This window comes from Protomyctophum bolini, assembly GCF_963924005.1.
Source record: "Protomyctophum bolini genome assembly, chromosome: 3".
Classification (NCBI taxonomy): Eukaryota; Metazoa; Chordata; class Actinopteri; order Myctophiformes; family Myctophidae; genus Protomyctophum; species Protomyctophum bolini.
This window is the reverse complement of record NC_137864.1, coordinates 52,400,769-52,423,589: the sequence shown is the minus strand read 5'-3', so window position 1 is coordinate 52,423,589 and position 22,821 is coordinate 52,400,769. Positions and strand designations below refer to the sequence as shown.

The 22,821-nt window shown below is 42.3% G+C and overlaps 1 protein-coding gene across 4 annotated transcripts; it reads left to right on the top strand.

Annotated features, from left to right (window-relative positions):
• The first annotated feature begins 436 nt into the window (after positions 1 to 436).
• parn (poly(A)-specific ribonuclease (deadenylation nuclease)) lies at positions 437 to 22,230 on the top strand. Of its 4 annotated transcripts, none has more exons than XM_080759679.1 (26): positions 437 to 532; positions 1,260 to 1,337; positions 3,558 to 3,637; positions 4,504 to 4,571; positions 4,813 to 4,894; positions 5,749 to 5,809; positions 6,000 to 6,162; positions 8,718 to 8,780; positions 9,132 to 9,170; positions 9,271 to 9,313; positions 9,540 to 9,620; positions 9,964 to 10,020; positions 11,422 to 11,499; positions 12,045 to 12,088; positions 13,274 to 13,316; positions 13,496 to 13,571; positions 13,712 to 13,822; positions 14,442 to 14,511; positions 15,159 to 15,214; positions 15,359 to 15,445; positions 15,577 to 15,651; positions 16,264 to 16,518; positions 17,005 to 17,071; positions 19,917 to 20,071; positions 20,466 to 20,561; positions 21,229 to 22,230. In XM_080759679.1, the coding sequence occupies exons 1-25, from the start codon at positions 514 to 516 to the stop codon at positions 20,534 to 20,536; spliced, it is 2,022 nt and encodes a 673-aa protein (XP_080615805.1). In that variant the 5' UTR covers positions 437 to 513; the 3' UTR covers positions 20,537 to 20,561; positions 21,229 to 22,230. The 4 variants fall into 4 exon arrangements, with proteins under 4 accessions (XP_080615805.1, XP_080615803.1, XP_080615806.1 ...); XM_080759677.1 differs by having other exon boundaries at positions 16,264 to 16,542; XM_080759680.1 differs by lacking the exon at positions 20,466 to 20,561 and having other exon boundaries at positions 16,264 to 16,542; positions 21,232 to 22,230.
• Positions 22,231 to 22,821: the final 591 nt, after the last annotated feature.

Genomic DNA, 22,821 nt, shown 5'->3' with positions numbered 1-22,821 from the left:
GTTATGTCTTTCTTTTCTTTTTTGATTAGGTATTTAGTTATTTTTTGGTATAATAACCTTGGTACCACCTGCCCAGGGCACCTCGTCCTGGATAGGAGGCCGGGGGAGATGGAGGACTCCAAAACACAGACGCTGGTGAGTCTTTTAAAAATAACATTTATCTTTGTTTGGGGAGGTTTCTTCACATAAATGTCTTTGTCGTATAATTTTATAAATGAAACCATATAATATATATGATAATGGTACGGTTTACTATACTTATATCGTACATAATATGTATTATGTTTACTAATACTACTACTACTAATAATAATAATAATAATAATAATAATAATAATAATAATAATTTATTTTGGGCTTGTTTACCTGGTTGCTTGTTTCTCTCGCAAAACCTGGCAACACTGTCTGCCAGCACCCGGAAGTGTTTGTAGAAGAAGGGGTTAAAAGGCAAACAGAGGTGTTGCTAGGCTAGCCAAACGTTAGCTTCACATCACTTCACTGATTGCGTGCAGGATGGAGGTGACACGTACGAGTGAGTATTCATTAACATTCACACTAACATTCATTACTATCTTTAACTCCCACACGTGCACGTAAAAACGGCCCGTGCGCACGGCTTTAAAAGGCACGCTGTAAATTATGCAAAATATGTAAATACCTCCCCCCCCCCCAATATCTCGTTAACGTACGGTTTGTGTGTCCTGCTACTGTCGTCTGCTAGCTAACGCTACACCCACAACTGTGCAAACCTATGTCCATGAATGTTGAGAAGGTATAAATGTAAGAAAGTAGTTATTTTAACCAAACTGCAAGCATACAAATGACTAGGTGGTGGTCTCAGGCCAGGTGTCCATACATCTTCTCCATGTAGGACAGACAGCTACTGCCTGACGAGTAGTACTGCCTAAAGCTAAGCTCTCATGTCATGTCACCTGATCACGCATGTGGCGATTCCCTCTTTTGGATGAGCAGTAGATTGATCATTTTATCAATAACATTGATATAGACGAGTAAGCACAGGTCAATACGAGGTCTACTAAGAGGATTGAAATGCCCCCATAAACTGCACAATGGCTCGTTTATATTGGGGTCCTCAATTTTCAATTCATCAGTAACATGTAATGTCATATAAATAATATGCAGTTTTGAGTATTTGTACTTTTGTTGAGTAAATTATATTTTTGGATACTTTAACTCTCATCCACATTTTAAAGGAAAATATTGTACTTTGTGTGTGTGTGTGTGTGTGTGTGTGTCAGATTTTAAAGACAGTCTGAGCACGGTGTACAGTGCCATAGAGGAGGCAGACTTCCTGGCTATCGATGGGGAGTTTTCAGGTAAGGTGTTTATTTGATGTACAGAAGTGGATTGTAGGCCTGGGCCATGGCTCAGCGGTCCAGGCACCTTGGCTGGTAATCCAGTCTGGCAGTGTGCCACGGGTTCAACTCCCGATCCTGACGGCCTTTACTGCATGTCACCCCCCCATCTCTCTCTCTCCCCATTTCCTGTCAGCTTACGGTCTATCCCTCCATAAAAATAAATAAAGGCGAAAGCCACAAAAAAACATTAAACATTGTGAATATTAATGCAGGGATCATTAAGGGGGTTCCAGGGGTCCCCAGCAAAATTACTATTTCACCAGCTATACGTTAACTCAATTTGAGAGAAATTTAGTTCGTAGGTTGGGCTTCACTCTTAAGACTAGGCAGACATTTATACTTCATTGTGCAACAGCATTGCGCGCAGAACGGCTGATATTGTGCTCACATTGTGTCGCGGATGCGACTGTTGTGAGCTTAGAGCTCTGCTATTCTCGACCGTGCTCTGCGTGTCGCGACACCTTCGAGGGACGAAGCAAAAAAAAATACAGATGGGCTGCAGCTAACCTCGCCTCACCAGGCTTTCCACCGCCTCGGAGGAAAGCCTGGTCTCTGTTTCAAAAGTCCGTATGATCCCGCCTGGGGCCGGATGATGTGGTTACGTCATGTTGTAGTATTGTTTTGTAGTCGGAACAGGCGGCGACAACTTCCTTTTCCCTCTCAATAAAAGCTCTCGCTTACGAGAGCTTTTATTGCTTTTAGTTGTAGGCAAACCATTGCCTACAACATGACGTAAGCATATCATCCGGCTCCAGCCCGGATCATATACCGAAATGAAATGGTGCCCAGGCTAGGCTGCAGCTGAGTGTGGACGAGCAGGCTCTGCTGCAGTGACCTTATGACGGCGACTGGCGGACGTGTGGTTTTGAGAACGACTGCTTTGAATTGAGTGCAGTTTGTTATGGAAATCACTATAATGTCCATCCGGGTGAATGTATATCTTAGAAGTTTATTCAGAAGAACAGCAACAAGCAAACAACATCTCTCAGTTCCATCTCTCTCTCCTGGTCTTGCTCCCACCAGTCTCCCGAGCTTCCCTCTAGGTCCTTTCTTATACCCCAATACAATCGTTGTCTTGGCTATTGCCCCTCCTCCTGAGACAGGAACTACCTAGTGATACCTATTCAGGCCCAGCAGGGTCTCCTAACAAACAATAGGTGTGACATAGCCTTTTACATACAACTTGATTTGATTGAGACAGGCTTTCAGGCCAAGGTGTCGTTGCTCACAGACACGACCAGACAGATTAGCATGGAACCATATACTATAGCCTATTAAGACATTTGAGTCTTCATATTTCCCACGACAAGTTAGAACTTTTCCATTGCATCTTATGAGAGGTGGGGGGTTCATTCATGTGCTGACGGCCTGCATGCGCATGCTGGTGCTTATCAGTGACCGTGTGATGTTGTCTGATAAGGCGTCGCCGTCTATTGACAGTTGTAATAATTCTTCTACAAACTTCTCTTTTGGTTTTTTCCCCGGCACAAACCATTTTTAAATGGGGGAGGCCTAAGCTGTTGGCTCCCTCTTGGTTATGGATGCTCCGATCAGGGTTTTTGGGACAGATCACTGATTGTTTTTCTCACGTTGGCCTGATGCCGATCTTGTGCTTAACCCATTCTGACCCGGCACCCATTTTGGTGTTAGCATCATGTTACGCTTTATGTATTGAAAAATAGCAGATCTACAAGCTCATATCGCGCCACCGAGTGGCGCGATACGAGCTTGTAGGTCTGCTATTTTTGAAAAATTCGAAGAACGACTGACATTTTTAGAATCTGATCTCAGGTCAGAATGGGTTCATCAGACCAGTGTGTGTCCCGTGGAAACCTCGTATGAATCTGATCTCAGGTCAGAATGGGTTAAGGGGCAAATTTGAATATTTCCAAAAGTATGTCAACTGTTCTTGTGTGTGTGGGGAGGAAGAGGAGGCATGTCACAAAGATGAACCATTGTATTATACCATGTATCTGATTGGCATTAATTTTATACCACTTAAATGGTGTAAAAGATCGGTTTCTCCAGATAGGGTAAATTGCCGATCGGTGGCCGATTATCGGAGCATCTCTACTCTGAATTTGAGTATCCTTGGCATGTAGATGACTGAGAACTACTGAATTAAAGCATGTATGTGTATGTGTATATCCAGCTAATGTGCAGTGTGTTAAAATGTAGGCATCAGCGATGGCCCCAACGTCAGTGCACTAACCAATGGCCTAGACACACCGGAGGAACGCTACATGAAGCTGAAAAAGGTTTTCCTTTTTATTTTATTTTCGTTCTTTTGATTTAATTTGACATAGATTTTTGCATAGTTTAATTTCATGTCACTGAGCATGGATAGATGTGCTTATAGCTTCTGCTAAATTCTAACTTTCTTTTTTTACCATAATGCTTGTACTGTAGATGTGAAATGTGGACAAATAATTAGGGCAGATGGAACATTTGTACAATTGCACTTAAACTGTCAAGTTCTAAATATACTTTCATAGAATATTGCAGGTATAGTCTAGAATAGTACAATTCATCAATGTGCATGGCCACATCGTTCTCTTTATAGTTACCGGTAATGTGCAAGGCTATTTATTCCTGAAATGGTGAATATGCACCAGGATTGTAAACTTACATTCATGAATGTTCAGCATAGCATCGAGTTTCAAGCAGTGTTTGTGTGCCACATTTTTATGTCACTGGAGAGGGGGGGGGGGGGGGGGGGGGAAACGTGTACTGTATTCGTGATGCGGAAATCTTCCGTAAGGAGACAAAAACCCCTGTTGAGGCTCCACTTGATGTACACTCACTCTATGCGCTCTCAGAGAGCCCACTCAGCTATCCACTCGGCTCCTCCAAAAGCAAAGTCCCGGGACTTAACCATTTGTTAAGATGGTTAGAGTTTTGAATTCAGCGTATGGGTCGTGTGGTTAACCATTTAAGCCTGATTTTTATACGTGGCCTATTGGTGATCTACAAGCTCAACTATTTATTGTGTAGAGCTGCTATTGTTTTTTAAAGCTTTCTTCTTCGCCTATAATATACGACCATAATAAGGGATGCCAAGAATTAAACTTTACTGTTTTGCGCCTTGCAACAAATCTGTTCCCCTCTGCTCTCCTCTTTGCAGCATTCCATGGACTTTCTTCTCTTCCAGTTTGGGCTGTGCGCGTTCAAATATGATTCAACACTGTCAAAGTAAGTTGATTAATGTGTATCTATTTGGATGCAATATGATTTCTGGACTACGCATATCTGGGAGGGAAATGTGGCTGTCCACAGTGGAATTAACATCCAATATAGTCTATTTATATAATCTCTAGTTTTACTTATTTTATTGTGATGGAAATGCCTCATTAAGGGCTGTAGGTTGTATGTGGTATATATCAGCTTGTCTAACATTGTTTTGTTAATGAAACTCTGACCATTTTCTCTCCAGGTATATCATAAAGGCTTTTAATTTTTATATATTCCCTAAGCCGTTCAACAGGACGTCACCAGATATCAAATTTATCTGTCAGGTAAGTCACTCAGTGATGTGTCATTGTGCCGTTGTCTCTGAAAGGCTGAGAATGACATTTGTACCATTGGTGGTTAAGACTTGACAGTTTTAAGATTGGAAAGGTTGCCGTAATTTAGGGGTTCCCGAACTGGTGCGTGCACCCCTTGTGGTGGGTGAACGCACTCCTTGTGGTGGGTGAACGCCCTTTAGGGGATGCGTGACATGAAAAGGGTAATGGCGGTTTTATGGACTACCTTTTTTGCAGGGCCTGGGTTTCGACGCTTGTTTAACAGGGCCGGCTACTGCTAGTTGTATAACCTCACAAACTATGCCTAACCCTAACGTCACAAAAGCTATACCTAAACCTAACCTCAGTAAAACTATATCCCTAACCTCAGTAAAACAAGCGCCCCCTCAGCGACCATCGATTGCCGTCTCGGCAAAACAGACTCCCTGTATACTATACAGCAGCTGCATGTCTCTCAGTGCAGTGACATTCTGTGTTATTTGCCATAATATTTTAAAACGTATCATTTTCGGCCAAATACAACAAGACTGATTAGGGGAGATGTCAGCTAGATTATAGGAGTTAACGGGGGTGCACGGACAAAAGTTTGGGGACCGCTGTTTGGGGACGGCATAATTGAAGTGACAAAGTGTAATGTATTATACATTTTGCCAAAATAAAGTAGTTTTTTTTTTTTTAAATGCCTCTGAAATGCATAACATTATACTACAAAAAGGCTGAGTTGCTGATTTAAAATATTTACAATTTAGGCATTTAGCAGACACTCTTAATCCAGAGCGATTTACAGTAAGCAAGAACAAAACATGGTAATAATCAATAATGATCAATCAATTAAATGTCCTCAGAGTTCCAGTATAGACTTCCTGGCCAGCCAGGGCTTTGACTTCAACAAGGTGTTCCGTCACGGTAAGAAGAAGAAGCTGTCCGAGTCTCATAGTTGATATTCTCAGGCATCATGACATGAGTAGATTTGCTATTTTTGAAAGTATGCTACAGTTCCAAGTCAGTGGTTTACATATAATTCCGACGGGCATTAAAAAGCCTTACATCATCGCCTAAACCTGCAGAAAGCCTGATTTTTTACTTCTGCTCGTAGGCATCCCGTACCTGAACCATGAAGAGGAAGCCCAGCTGAGAGAGCAGACGGAGGAACGCAGGAACCAGCAGGCCAACGGAGTAGGATCAACTAACTTCATCTCGCCCCCAAAAAGTGTTACTTGTGTACCTGAAGAACATAAAGATTTCATCAACATGGTGGTGTAAGTTTCCCCTAAAGCCTTGTTTTTTCCTCACATCTTCTAGACCGGCCTCGAAGACTTCAATGCAATTTGTTTTGTCACGCAGGTGGAGTGCAGGCTTTAGTTCCGACATACTATTGATCCGAAACCTCAATCCTAACCTAACCCTAACCGCAAGCACGGGAGCAGCGCATGTCGGACCATCGCTTTTTCGCATCGCATCGCATGTCCCCCCGCTTCGGATCTTCGGTGTGTCGGAAAAGCGTGCGCACCCCAATTACTATAGCCTTACAGACTTGTCAGAGTAGACGATGGCTACTTGAAATGGACTGTGGCAACTGAATGCCATCTTTGTATGTGCTTTAGACTAACACGACAGACTCAAAGTTAAAAGAAATGGTTGAGTTTTGTGTGGCTTATAAAACCCTCAATACGAACGACCTCATCAAACCCTGTACACTCAAGACATGCTTCTTACAGGTGCTTCTCAAAATAAAATTGAATATCGTGGAAATCTTCATTTTCTCCCATAATATAATTCAAAAAGTGAAACTTCCATATTCTAGATTCATTGTGCATAAAGTGAAATATTTAAAACCTTTTGTTTTCATCTCGATTATGGCATGCAGCTCATGAAAATCAAATCTCTGTATAATCTCCAAATATTAGAATATTTTGAGACCACTAAAAACATATTTATGCACTCAATACGTGGTCTAGGCTACTTTTAAACAAATTATTTCATCAATGGCGTGTGGCATGGAGGTGATAAACCTGTGCTTGTTTTGTGGAAGTGAAATGTTTTGTCACTACACGAAAAGCTGCTAAAATCATTAACTTTCATCCTCCAGGGGGCATACGTGCTACACTTGGAACCCATATAGAGCACCGAAGTCTGACGTCACTTTCAGTAGAGGGCGTCAGTCCCCAGGTTCATGTATTTGTTTAGTTGCATTGAAATCGCCATAGGAGGATTTTTAGATTGCTTCATATAAGAACTGTGTTTGAAAAATAAACATGTCACCCCGGCCGCTTCACTCATATGGATATGAAGAATCAACTGACTGAGAGAAAACGCTAATGTTACTGCTGCTGAATTAGTTAGATTTTCGCTAGAAGCAGACTGTATCATATATGAGTGACTGACTGTTGCAAACGATACAGACACACCTCCCTGACAATAACGCAGAGACAGCTTGTTTATATTTGGACCACAACGCTTATAGTAGACGATATTAAGATCACCCCATGTTATTCTCCATATAGAGACATTACTTCCGCGAAACGGGGGAATCGAAGGGATGAGCGAGTTACGTCAGGACTTTGGTGCTCTATTGGCTTTTGTAGCCGTCTGGTCATGGTGGCGTTGTTGCCTGTCCCGTGTCCGGGACATTAGATGCTGCCTCGTTGGATTTATTTTCTAAGCTATATCTGCAGATTGATACTGTGAAAATGTTTTGAATCCTTGACAGACACCATTTGCTTCCGGTTGAGCCAGACTCGAATAATGTATACCAGCTTAAGACTATAAAAGTGGCACACAATGCGTACCTGCTTGGCACTCTGCGTTTAGAGTGAAATTTAGGGATGCACCGAATATTCGACGGCAGAATAGTGGCAAAAAAAATTCTCATTCCGATTTTAGAGCCGGAACTGAATTGTCAAAGAACCGCGGTTACCTTCTGTAACCTACTGTTTTGTTTTGATGACGTAATGTCATGTCTTTTGACATTATCAGGAGCGCTACAACAAGGATTCAGCCATGACAGCAATGGTACAAAAACTGGTCAAATAAATAAATTATATAATTCTGATTTCGGCCAAACTATTTCCTATATTTGGTATTTCCCGATTTGATGCATCCCTGTTGGCGGTAAGTTCTCTGCATCATGTCCAGACTGAGCGGGATGTCTTTAACCCATTCTGAACGGGAACCCATTTTGGTGTTGGCATCATGTTATGCTTTAGCTATTGAAAAATAGCAGATCTACAAGCTCATAGCGCGCCACCGAGTGGCGCGCTACGAGCTTGTAGGTCTGCTATTTTTGAAAAATCGAAGAACGACTGACATTTTTAGAATCTGATCTCGGGTCAGAATGGGTTAATCAGACCAGTGTGTTGTCCAGTGGAAACCTCGTAGGAATCTGATCTCAGGTCAGAATGGGTTAAGCCAGGCTGGTTGGGATCCAAAAGGCTGTGCTGCTGTGAGAACCAGGTGGTTTGGAGGCAACCATCTCAAACCTTTTGGAAAGGAATCGGAACCAGTCTGCACTTTGATTCGTTCTACCTAATGGGTAGACCCACGGCACTACCTCTGTGACAATCGGAAGTCTACAGTTAACCACTTTCAACCTGGCATCCCTATTTCTGCCTTCTGGCATGGCATTATAGGCGTATTGGGCAAATGCTTTCAAAGATAATACATAATGATACAAAAACATTATATTAATCTACAAGCTCGCAATGTGATTATATTTGCACTCGTTGTACAAAGATGTTTGTAGGTCCTAAAGTGGTTAATGTGTTTTGTGCCCTCTGACATGATCCCCTCATGTCTTTGGATCTTGTCTGTACAGGGAAAAGGTTGAGGCCCTGTTTACCAACACTGAGAAGACTGTGGAACTGGAGCCATGTACTGGGTAATGTACAAAGTCGTTTTGAATGTGCAAGCTAGTCAAGTACCGGTAGTCCTGTTGTCCAGCTGGTTTTCTCATTGGCTGTATTTGTATTGTATTTTGGCTATATTGGAGTGTTAGAGGGTTTTCTGCTTTGGCAGTCTTTGTTTCTCTCATGATTTATGTAAAATAAAATGGCAAATGTACCAGCTCGCGGCACGAACTGATTCAATGTGAGCTTGTATAGCTATTTGTTTTTAATGGCCAATGAGATTTTCTTTTCCCGGTTTTAATGGCATTAAAGTCTCTAACCTGCGTGGAGATTCAACCTTCACAAGCATGTCATCTTCACCCTCCATTCCTCTTTCACACCAGGTTCCAGAGAAAGCTGATATATCAGACATTGAACTGGAAGTGAGTGTATTTTATAGCCACTATTGGTTATTGTATGGGTTATTGTGCCTTTTATTCGTGTCAATGTATATGTCTGACATTTGCAAACTCTCAAACCCAGGTTCCCCAAAGGCATTCATGTGGAAACCATTGAGACAGAAAAGGTACGGACGTGTTTTTAACTTTTTTTATTTTCATTTTAACAATTGGTGTCTGTCTGCTGGAGCAAAGGGTAAAGTGTTTGCGTGTGTATGTGCAGAAGGAACGCTTCATATTGGTGTCTGTCTGCTGGAGCAAAGGGTAAAGTGTTTGCGTGTGTGTGTGCAGAAGGAACGCTTTGGTGTCTGTCTGCTGGAGCAAAGGGTAAAGTGTTTGCGTGTGTGTGTGCAGAAGGAACGCTTCATCCAGATCTGCAAAGTAGATGACGAGGAGAGGAAGAGGAGAGAGCAACAGAAACTGGAGAGGGAACAGGTGAGTTTGGGAGGATGTCTTTCAACTGTCCTTGTAATGTACAGTATGTCTCAACTCAAATCTGAGATCAGATTTTTTTTTAAATCTAAAACGTTCGACTTTTAAAAAATAGCAGACCTACAAGCTCGTAGCGCGCTACTCGGTGGTGCGCTATGAGCTTGTAGATCTGCTATTTTCAATAGCTAAAGCATAACATAACATAATCCTAACACCAAAAGGGGTTCCCGCCCCAAAATGGGTTAATGTTGAACAGTTTCTTCTGGCACCATTAATGACTGTCTCCAACCCTGTTCCAAGTAGGCTGATGTAATGACCTATGTGTTTATTTATTTTTCCCTTGTAGGAGGAGTTGAACGATGCTGTAGGCTTCTCCAGAGTGATCCATGCCATGGCCAAATCTGTAAGTCTGCAACCTCAATCCTTCACCTAGCTGTCACCATTACAATCTGTGATCCGATGGATAGTTATAATGACCATCGGTCATAAATTAATGCCACATGGCATCGTCTTCCAATTTAGTTGGTCAATGTTGTCAAAAATAATTGTGGTGGGTGTCTTTTCAAATGAATGAGTGGAGAAACTTGGAAGTGTGAGCAGATGGGTCTGAGGTACTCTAATAGGGATGGAACAAAATAAAGGTTAAAAAGCCTTTATTTGCATGGCTTGTCAACCCGATTCAACCGAATGATAACGGGTGGGGTATTATATGGTGAATGCTGGACCCTGACGCCAACCCTGCAGAAGTCTCTTGATGTGCTACACCAGAATGTTCCGTGCAGTACTTAACATCAGCAAGGGTGTTCATGTTGCCAACAAGATTCTGTATGAGGGAATACCAAGGGTGAGCCAGACGATGGCAGCCAGGAGAATGAGACTAGCAGGACACCGTCATGGACAAATTGGTGCGTTGGGAACCAGAATGCGGGCATCGATCACTAGGATGTCTTGCATAGTCGGGGGATATTAATACAATCTGGGAATACATTTCTTATCAAATGTCTTCGCCAATGTGTTTGAATAGAAACCAATTTGGGATAGGTTAGTAGACACCTTTACCACCCTAGGGGAATTGTTGACAGCTGCTGAAAGTTGGGGTACCATCAACAACCAATATATGGCAATGTTCTAAATTTCATGATACTTTAAGTAGCATGTGACGTGTCAAACTAGGGGTTTTTCATGATTCTAAACCCATTCCAAGCATTAGTTTGGCACGAAAAAACACTCCTTAGGTAAATTCGGCCATAGCCACACAAATGTGCTGACCTCATCACGTTTATTTTGTGACGGCTGTATGTATTCCCAGATTTGACATTAGTCTGATAATAATCCCCGACATGCGTAGATTTACTCAACTACGCAGAAGTTCTAACGAACTGGCCAGTTGTATGACCAGTATATGGAAAACCGGGATGCCCGGAAGCGATGATAGAGGGCTCGTCTGAGGTCGACCTAGAGAGACTGACACGCAGCCAATCAGTGGCCCCCGATCAAAATGAATGACAAGCATCCGTTTGAATTTACTTTAGTCCAAAGAGAGAACCAAAAAATGAAATGCTACAAAACAAACCGAAACCATAAATGAATGTCATCATTACACCTTTAGAGTTACACTTTGTGTGTTCTTTAAGCTTGTATTCTCTGCATGCTATTGGGCTTGTTTATTAGATGTTTTTATACATAGATATATATAAATATTTATTTATTTTTGTAGTCCAGTTTAAAATTGTGTTTTAATGAATCCACACTGATGTTGACCAGCTGTGACTTTGTTTGTTTGGCCCAACACGCACACACACAGGGCAAGCTGGTGGTTGGACACAACATGTTGTTGGACGTCATGCACACTATCCACCAGTTCTACTGCCTGCTGCCAGAGGTACACACACACACACACACACACACACACACACTATCCACAAGTTCTACTGCCTGCTGCCAGAGGTACACACACACACACACACACACACACACACACACACACACACACACTATCCACCAGTTCTACTGCCTGCTGCCAGAGGTACACACACACACACACACACACACACACACACACACTATCCACCAGTTCTACTGCCTGCTGCCAGAGGTACACACACACACACACACACACTATCCACCAGTTCTACTGCCTGCTGCCAGAGGTACACACACACACACACACACACGCACTATCCACCAGTTCTACTGCCTGCTGCCAGAGGTACACACACACACACACACACACACACACACACACACCACATGTTTACTACTAGATTAAAGGAGTCTACTAGTGTAACAAAAATACAAATTAAGCATGGTGTCACTATTTGGGCATGTTAGGAAAATGTCTCTTTGTTTCTGTGTGTCAGGGTTCAATGTCATTCTAGACTGAATTAAGGATGAATTTTCATGGTGTCTCTCTCTCTGTTCCCCTAGGATCTTCAGGACTTTAAAGAGGTCACCAAGTATGTCTTCCCAAGGTACATAACTGTGTTCTACTTTTCCCATGTCGATAATTACCCAAAACCGTGTAGTCTTGTATGCTTAATTTACTGTTGTACTGTGCACTAAATCACATCTATGAGTGCATAATGTGTTTCATCGCAATGTGAAACAACGGTGTACACGGGTCTGGCTCGAGTCGTTAATGAGAAACTACTTTTATTTGTGCCATTGATTTTAAAGTAATTGTCACAATTGAAAACAACTGAATTTCTATTTCTAAAAGGTATAGTATGATGTGCTACTACTCGGTCAATAATAAAGTAATTTTCATTCAAAGCAATTTCAAGCAGACTTTAAGCAATCTCAATATATCAAGCCAACTTTTGAGACAAAGGCATCTGCATCTAAGATGGAGCGCCCTTCCCCTGTTAATAAAGATGAAAAGAATGCCTTTCAGTTAATCCATTCTGGGCGGGAACCACAGAGTGGCGCGCTATAAACTTGTAGGTCTGCTATTTTTGAAAAATCGAAGAAGAACGACGGACATAGAAACATAGCTTTTTCAGAAAACTGTCAGAATGTAGAAGACATTTTTAGAATCTGATCTCAGGTCAAAATGGGTTAATAAGGATCATAACTTATTATAGTATGATAACTTACAGGAACAGAAAGCCTGCATATTGGCTTGGATGTCACTAGTAGGCAGGTTTCTGAACTGGCCAGTGTGTCCACAGCCGCCCTCTGAGATGCAATGAATAGACAAATAGAATCAGTAAGGATATGAAGATGGCCTGAAACTGCAGTCATCCTTAAATTACTGATGGTGCAGGCAGCGTCCAAACTAAACGTATTTTTCCGACCTAATAATGGCGGGTGACCCCCCCCCCCCTCCCTCTTTCTCTCTCGCTCCCCTCCCTTCCTCTCTCTCACCCACTTCCCAATCACAGCACAGGAATCCAGCCAATCACAGCACAAGTTGACAGACTTTTGCAATTGTATAATGGATTTAGCCTGGTTAATAAACCAGACTAATGCCAACGGCTGATTCGGTCTGGTTTATTAACCAGGCTATAATGGATTAGGAAAGCACTGTGGAGCTTTGCAGGACGGTTTAATGGACATTTCCGTTTAAAGGATCCCATAGGGCTGGTACTGGTTTTGAGTTTGTGACCCCTCTGTATAAGTGAGTAACTCTAGTTCTTATTGCTTTCTCCTCTTAGGCTTTTGGACACTAAGCTAATGGCCTCAACACAGCCGTTCAAGGTACTGTAACTTTCAATTGAATGATTTTAACTGAATGTCCCACCGTGTAACTCGGGAGTTGGATCTGTAAGGGTCCCATTGGTGGAAAAGAATTAACCGATATTTGATGGACAGGGAGATGGCCTAAAGCTGCATCTCATTGGTTATGCAATATGCATTGGTTTATTACTTTTTTTTAGGATTTGATCACCAACACATCACTGGCTGAGCTGGAGAAACAGCTGAAGGGGAAGCCTTTCAAATCTCCTGCCACCGGTGAGAATTTGCACATTCACTAGAGAAGCGCTGTCTGTCCCCCCCCCCCCCCCCCCCCCCACTCCAACATTTGACTGATCATCGCTTCAGTTCGTCTCACATCTTTTTCCTTCTCTCCATCATTGCTCTTCCATCACCAGAGGCGGCAGAAGGCTTCCCCAGCTACGACACAGCCCACGATCAGCTCCACGAAGCGGGCTACGATGCCTTCATCACTGGCCTCTGTTTCATCTCCATGGCCAACTACCTGGGTAACGCATGCATTTACACTGTTTCATCTCCATGGCCAACTACCTGGGTAACGCATGCATTTACACTGTTTCATCTCCATGGCCAACTACCTGGGTAACGCATGCATTTACACTGTTTCATCTCCATGGCCAACTACCTGGGTAACGCATGCATTTACACTGTTTCATCTCCATGGCCAACTACCTGGATAACGCATGCATTTACACTGTTTCATCTCCATGGCCAACTACCTGGATAACGCATGCATTTACACTGTTTCATCTCCATGGCCAACTACCTGGGTAACGCATGCATTTACACTGTTTCATCTCCATGGCCAACTACCTCGGTAACGCATGCATTTACACTCGCTTAGCTGTGACAAGCTGTCAGAGTGACTGAGTTCTTTGAAGACTAGTTAAGCTGTCAGAGGGACTGAGTTCTTTGAAGACTAGTTAAGCTGTCAGAGTGACTGAGTTCTTTGAAGACTAGTTAAGCTGTCGGAGTGACTGAGTTTTTTGAAGACTAGTTAGTTTATCAACTAATCATTTGAATTGACAAATTAGTAAAATTGTGTTTGCCACAACTGAATATTTGGTCTCTGTACTGCATCATTTCCCTTTTTGTTTTTGTTTTTAGGCACATTCTTGACCCCACCCAAAGCCCACTTGTCAGCTCGCTCCAAACTAGTCGAGCCTTTCGTCAACAAGTAAGAAACACTGTCTATGTTTAATTTGATTCAATATAGGCCATGTTGCTAGGCTTGTGCTGATCACGGATGTCATCAGACTTCGACTAGCACCATTACTAGTCTATTACCATTGCCAAAATAAAAGTTCCAACAACTTTTGTTTTAACCAAAAATGTCACTTGCACTAGTACACACACAGCGTCAGCAAAACACAAGCACTCTTGGATCTTGTGTCTCGCTGCACAGTGGCAACATTTACTCATATTTGCAACTGTGATCCTCGCTATAGTCGATGCCTTAAACCTCACTACTTTTATCAGAACTTTAACCCATTTTGACCTGAGATCAGATTCTAAAAATGTCTTCTACATCCTGACAGTTTTCTGAAAAAGCTATGTTTCTTCGATTTTTCCAAAATAGCAGACCTACAAGCTCATAGCTGGCCACCGAGTGGGGCGCTGTGAGCTTGTAGATCTGCTATTTTTCAATGGCTAAAGCATAACATAATGCTAACACCAAAAGGGGTTCCCGCCCAAAATGGGTTGAAGTGGCATACCACTGATGTAAAGGAACTGGCTCTCAATCAAGCCACCCTCATATCTGACTATTTTAATTTAAGTCTTTTAAAAATTAAACAACCTTGTTTTTTTTCTTCTCAACTCCAGACTTTTCCTAATGAGGATCATAGATATTCCCTACCTCAACCTTACTGGACCTGACTGTGAGTAGATCCAACTCTACTTGCTGCTCTTAAATTGTCACCTTCAGTTTGTTCTGGAACGTCATCCCTTTCACCCCATGGTATCCCTCCCTCTCCTTGTAACTCGTCCTCTTTTCACCTCCCTCCTTGTCCTTCTCCCTGCAGTGCAACCTAAGAGAGACCACGTTCTGTATGTGACCTTCCCAAAAGAGTGGAAGACCAGTGACCTCTTCCAGCTCTTCAGTGCCTTCGGTAAGACACTGGTTTGGCTTTGCTTATTCACATTCCACGCAGTTGCAACCTGTTGTCGGTTCCTCACCCGTTGTCCTCAACCTGTTGTCGGTTCCTCACCCGTTGTCCTCGCTGTTGCTTGTTCCATCCAGGTAACATCCAGGTGTCATGGCTGGACGACACGTCTGCCTTCGTCTCCCTCAGTCAGACGGAGCAGGTCCAGATAGGTGAGTTTCACCGAGTCTATTTGGAACGATTTGATTTTCTTTTTTTATATATATATATAATTTGCCGATTCCGATATTATTATTAGGACCAAGATGGAAACGAGCATAGGCACCATAGGGGCTTGACCCGAAGCCTGTTAATAAAGTATTCAGCCAATCAATAAATAGCCAAATACTTTTGTGTCTGTTTTCACAACTGAATGAGAAGAGTACACAAATTAAATGTAGAATGTGTTTCCATTTTTTGCCCGGTGAAAACCGATTAACTCTATTTTTAGACCATAATATCTTTAGACCATACCGATATGGCATTTTTATGGACTATTCCGATTATGCTACTGATTGATCGTGCATCCCTAAAGTGTGTGTGTGTGTGTGTGTGTGTGTGTGTCAAGTAGCAGATCCACAAGTTCAAAACATGTCTCTTTGATCTTGTGGATCTGCTACTTTTGATCCACTTTTGTGTGATGCTGTAGTATGATCAAGCAGGGCATTAATTTATGGAGAAAAAAAAATAGAATTGGGGGATTCTGCCCGGCAGCAACGATATGCTATGCGCTTTACGGAATGTCCTCCCTTTATGATCTGTGTGTCTGGCCCCACCACCCACAGCCATGAACACCAGCCGCTATGCTGAGAGCTACCGCATCCAGACGTACGCCGAGTACATGCAGGGCAAGCAGCGAGACAAGGACAAGACGGGCGGCCAGGCCTCCTCCCACTCCCACTGGGGAGAGGACAGCTGGCTGAAGCCCCACTATCGGGCCTTGGGGAAACGCAGTATCAGCCCTGTCATGGCGGAGCAGGGTGCCGGAGAGACTCCCATCACGGACGGTTGGACCCATTATGCACAGGAAGACAGTACGGGTAGGAAGAAGATCAAGACGGATGGTTAGTGTGAATGTGAATGTTTTTTTTGGTGTATTGAATTGTGATTGGTCGCTGTCAGTGATGACACTCTCAGGGGTTCACTCACACAAATGTTTCAGTAAAGAACTACCAACACCTAGAACTATAACGATACTGTTCACCATTGTGTTTTTGATTTGGAGATATTGTTCACCATTGTGATTTTGATTAGAGTTTTACCGTTTCCAGCAGTACAATGTTCAAATTGCCAAATGATGGAGACAGGGGGAAAAAAGCCAAAGGCTAGTTTCCATTCTGGTCCATAAAACACTCAAACAACTGGACGTAGTACAACTAACGGCGACACAAAATATGCAGTTTACATTTTTTTTAACACTGCTGTCAACTTGTCTAACTTGGTGGTTAGATATAGTCCAGAGTTTGACTATCTTTATGGTTATGCTTTAATGTGAATGGGCCTTAATAGGTGCTTCTCATCCCTAGATATGCGCGCGCAGACCTACGCGGGAGTCGTAGACAGCAAGACATCAGAAGGCTGGCTCAAGACGCAGTACGTAAAACACATCTCCAAATGGACTTTGTTTAGTCGTGCATGTTTTGTAGTGGTTCTCAACCTGTGGGTAAGGACGCCAAGTTTTCAGACCTTTTTTTAATACCCAAGAAAAAGGAGAATCAACAAACTATATACGGGTCTATTTCAAGTAATTATATTATGGAAGAAAATTAACTTTTACAAAATATTCTAAAGTGAAACCTTCATATTAGAGACCAGCGGGTCGTGGATTTAGCCGCGGGTTAACCGCAGTTTAGCGTGCATAATATGGGTCATTCAAATATATTAAACTAATAGTGGATAAACCGCAGGTGAAATAATGCTGGAAATAAATAAATGGCATCTTATCTTTAGGCTTTATAACTTTGAAATGGAAATGAATGACGTCAATCTATGATGCGTTAGTATTTTAATAATTTCCATGGGGCACAAATTAGAGACGCCTATATTGGCTAAGGAAGGACCACAATGAGTGGTCTAACCAAGGGGCCAGCTATGCACTCCAATGTTGAAGTGCTGGTCCCTAGTGGTAAGAGGAAGGACTGCAGGCGGACCCGTGGATTCTTGACGAGGAAACCCCGTGCAACCGAGCGCCCAATGTAAAGCCCAGGTGCACTCTGGGTGCACTTCCGCATTTGGACACCAAAATTTGGTGTCCAAATGCGGAAGTGAAATGCTGAATCAGCGAAAAGACGGTACTTCCGGCAGCCTTCCGGGTGCTTCAAAACGCCACTGAGCAACTTCCACTGACATGAATAGCGGAGGGGGCGGAGCTTCGCGCCAGTTTAGTCTCTATCCTTTTAATACTCTATGGGTCTAACAGGCAGCTGAGTGTGAAAGAAACTTGACAACTAACTGAAACGGAAGGGAAGAACATTAGTTTGGCGTGGGACTCCCTCGGTGCCATAGGACTGCGTGGGAGCGAGGGCTGGATATATGCCACATGAAAAGACGTTCGTTGCGATGTGAGAACGTGAACGGCAGCCTTGTTGGCGTTGCCATGGAAATGGGAATACAACCGTAACTTTGGTCAACTGTCGGCAGTGGTGAGTGACAAGTTTTTAAAAAGCCGATCTATACAAGCTCACAACGCGTCGCAGCGAGCCTGCAGTGACTCGTTGTGAGCTTGTAGATCGGCTATACTACTTTATACAGTATATACGCTTTTGCTTCCCTGCAGTGGATTGCGGGTGGTTTTTACGGATATATAAATTGGATGAATGAATTAATGCGGTCGGATAACGGGCGGATTATAAATATGCACACTCTGATTCGGGTGACAAAAAAGCTCATCCGCTGATCTCTATTTCATATATTCTCATTGTGCATAAAGTGAAGTATTTCAAACCTTTTTTTGTTTTAATCTTTATGATTATGGCGTACAGCTCATATAAATCCTATCTCCATGAATTGGAATATTTTACCAGACTTAACATTGTGCTTCAGTATGTTTACAAGCTTCATGGAGATTCTAATTTTCCCTTCCAGCTCGATTTGGCACCTGACCACAGAGCCAGAACTACTAGTAACTGGTGTACTGACCATGGTATTGCTGTGTTAAAACTACTAGTAACTGGTGTACTGACCATGGTATTACTGTGTTAAAACTACTAGTAACTGGTGTACTGACCATGGTATTACTGTGTTAACACTACTAGTAACTGGTGTACTGACCATGGTATTACTGTGTTAAAACTACTAGTAACTGGTGTACTGACCATGGTATTACTGTGTTAAAACTACTAGTAACTGGTGTACTGGCCATGGTATTACTGTGTTAAAACTACTAGTAACTGGTGTACTGACCATGGTGTTACTGTGTTAAAACTACTAGTAACTGGTGTACTGACCATGGTATTACTGTGTTAAAACTACTAGTAACTGGTGTACTGACCATGGTATTACTGTGTTAAAACTACTAGTAACTGGTGTACTGACCATGGTGTTACTGTGTTAAAACTACTAGTAACTGGTGTACTGACCATGGTGTTACTGTGTTAAAACTACTAGTAACTGGTGTACTGGCCATGGTATTACTGTGTTAAAACTACTAGTAACTGGTGTACTGACCATGGTATTACTGTGTTAAAACTACTAGTAACTAGTGTACTGACCATGGTATTACTGTGTTAAAACTACTAGTAACTGGTGTACTGACCATGGTATTACTGTGTTAAAACTACTAGTAACTGGTGTACTGACCATGGTATTACTGTGTTAAAACTACTAGTAACTGGTGTACTGACCATGGTATTACTGTGTTAAAACTACTAGTAACTGGTGTACTGACCATGGTGTTACTGTGTTAAAACTACTAGTAACTGGTGTACTGACCATGGTGTTACTGTGTTAAAACTACTAGTAACTGGTGTACTGACCATGGTATTACTGTGTTAAAACTACTAGTAACTAGTGTACTGACCATGGTATTACTGTGTTAAAACTACTAGTAACTGGTGTACTGACCGTGGTATTACTGTGCTTAACTGACCTGCCAACTGGCCTGACCTGAACCCCACAGAATTTAAGTTGTATTGTCAAGAGGAAGGTGTGAGACATAAGACTGAACACAAAGGTTTTAAATACTTCACTTTATGCACAATGAACTTGATGAAAATGAACTTTTACAAAATATTCCTTTTTTCAATTTAAATTACTTGAGATGGACCTGTATCTCCTATTTTCACAATATTTATCTACAGGTATGCCTACAGTACCAAGTGCTTGTCAGGATGGGGGGCTCCCCAGTTCAAATGTGATCAGTTGGGGGTTGGTCGTGGCGTGAATAGTCCTGTAGAGATCGACATATTGGCTCGACAATGATTTGATCCGTGCTCCTCAGACCCACATCGGACTCCCCAGCGGTTAGTCCGGAGCAGGAGGAGGAGGACGGGGAGAGTCCCGAGCACACGGAGCCAACCAACACAGACGAAGGAATGGAGACCTGGCAGCAACCTCCTTCAAAGAAGGGCAAGAACGGCCGAAAGAATAAGAAACGTATGTCTGTTTGTGAACTGCTTTCATTCAGATGTTTTTCATTTTTGTCTGATGTATGGAAACTAATGGGCTCAGCTAGTCTTTATCTACTCACTAGCTGTAGGCAGTAGATAATGGACAAGCAAAAGGCAGTTTTTTTTTTTCTCATTAATTTGTTTTGCCAATTCCCCTGTGTTCTACTGCCAAGCCCTACTGTTCTGGAGGGGTGTAGACTGTAGACAACCACGTCCTTGTAGTGTGTCCAAGTGCCCGGCCAAGCCAGAGGCATCGTGAAGGATTTGAACCGCCGTCTCCCTTTACTGTTTGTATACAAATGGTTTTCCACCATTTGACAAGAACCACGGCATGTGCCATTATGAAAGAAAAAAAACTGTCACTTCTTCTTTTACAACAGGAATGGCACAAATGAGAGCATCAGGACGTATAGAGATGGGGAAAGGTGCAACAGATTTTCGCAAGATTTGAAAGGCCTAAAAATATTATGATAAAGGTAAAATAAAGGAATGGCAGGGTTCAAATATAGTTGGTTCACACTTATCACACTCTTGACTTATACAGTTGACATCATAGTATAGTCACTAACTCTAGATTGAAACATGGAAACTAGATTTTGTGACTAACTGTGTTGCTGCACGGGTGTTGGAAGGATCTGAAAATGTTTGGATTTTTCAGTTTGTCTGACCAAGAAGTACTAATGGGTTGGTTTATGCACAAAGGTGTGTGTGTGTGTGGTGGCATGATGGCGCTCTAATCTAATGAGTTAATTAGTTATTCAATGCCAAGTCCAAGTTGGTAAGTGTTGAGCTTGTCTGATTTGGCGGTAAAAGCATGGCTTGTGAGCTGTACTAGCTGTACTGTGTCTGACCACAGGGGGGCACCAGGTGCACTGATAACCATTGACCAGGGAGCCTCATTTCTGAGCTGCTAATGGCTCGATATTTAATGCTTTGCTTAATCCGCCTAAGATTTGGGCTTTTGCAATAATGGTCAATACGCTTTATTGCCATATCAAACATTTCAACTCGAAGGAGCATTTAAACACGTTGGGGTGGAAAAAAAGGCAATTGCATCTGGTGCCTTTTTTTTTTTTTTTTTTCTTTTTGGTGTGGATTAATGTCTTTTAACGTCTAAACGTGTCGTTCTGTGTCCTTGTTTAGAAGCATCCCCTACAACATCCCTGTTCGACGTCCCTGAAGTGTGGTAATGAATGGCGGTCCACTCCACTGTTCTACTGAGGCCATGTCCAATGCTGGACCACTGGTGCGTTACTCCTTAGCACTTGGGGCACTTAAGCCTCCATGGACCACGCATCGCATACACTGGGGTATTACAAACCCCCCCCCCCCCCCACCCCCGTGGAGTCCGTTCCCACGGCGGCCAATCCAGTCAACTTGACTGCACTGTTTTTCGAAAGAGAAAACAAAAGCCATACCGACAGCAGCCATTTTCTTAGCTTGTAACAAAGAGGAGAAGGCAACTCTTCTACGATTAAAAGTGACGTTCTCTGAATTCCGGTCAAAATGGCAAAACAAAATGTCTCCATTGTTTGTAATGTGTGAACGAGCCTGGAATGATGCCACCACAGCAATGCTGTTGGTTTTTAATCACCGTGTCACCTCAGTCTTATAGTGTGTGTGTGTGTAAGAGAGAGTGATTACTTTTGCGTGTTTGCTCTAGTCTTTGTATGTCAGTATTTCCACTTGTGAAACAAGCGAGTTAAATCACCACTCGACTAGTTCTGTAGTGAAACAAGCGAGTTAAATCACCACTCGACTAGTTCTGTAGTTTACAATGATACCAGGGTTCCGTACTGTTTTAAATGCATTTGATTTAGATTTTGTTTTTTAAGAATGTAAGTCCTATCACCATCTTTTGTTTTAAACTATATGCTTACCAATGATTAAAAAAAAAGTATTTATTATTGATGGCATTTTTGACTCTTAAGACAAGTTTAGTGGTCTTCATTTTGTATGAAATGTGTTTTTCTTTACATTTTTTTCATTGTTTTTTGTTATTGATGTTTTTGTAACTGCAATGGTGTCGATGTATTCTAATGCAAAATGTGTAAAACGTTAAGAACACGTCTGCCTTTTTGTATGCGGATGAATATAAAAATCTAATATTTCCATACAGTGGAAAATTAAAGAATGTTTTCTTAAGTTTGTCTCTGTACTTTTTTCAATCGTCTTTATTCATTATAACATGGGGGGGGGGGGGGGGGGGGGTAAACGAGGTACAGAAACACAACATGCATCAAATTAACACTAATGAATGAAATGACAAGTAAACCCACCTATACCTCTCTTTCCAGGACCAACTATGTGACGAAAAGCCAGGCCGCTTAACGCCATGCAAAGCTACAACTACTGTGTAAGATCCTCCTAAATCATGTCCTTAATCTGCAATGTGACACACCATACGTAGCGTTTGTCTCGCACGCACCATGTAGTTTTGCAATTGATGGTACAATATCTAAAACCGTTAAAGCCCATTGACTAATGTTAAGGTGTCCGAAGGTTTACATCTCATAGCCACCATCTTTGCTGCTGTTAAACCAGCAAAAGAAAGTTCACTTTAGTGTAGGTAATAGCCGAGACATCATTTAGTCTTCTTGAACAATTCTGACAATTAGCCAGGTGTGTTGTGCACTTTTAAACAATACCTACAGATAGATATTCATTGTTACTCACTTTTATATTGTCTATTAATTCTTTATCTATTACTCTGCTACAAGAAAGTTGCTCTGTCAA

Bases quoted from the DNA above. Each gene is read 5' to 3' on its own strand.
- parn (XM_080759677.1), top strand. The intron at 13,572-13,711 runs GTGAGAATTTGC...TTCCATCACCAG, and splicing joins TTTCAAATCTCCTGCCACCG to AGGCGGCAGAAGGCTTCCCC. The intron at 13,823-14,441 runs GTAACGCATGCA...TTTTGTTTTTAG, and splicing joins CTCCATGGCCAACTACCTGG to GCACATTCTTGACCCCACCC.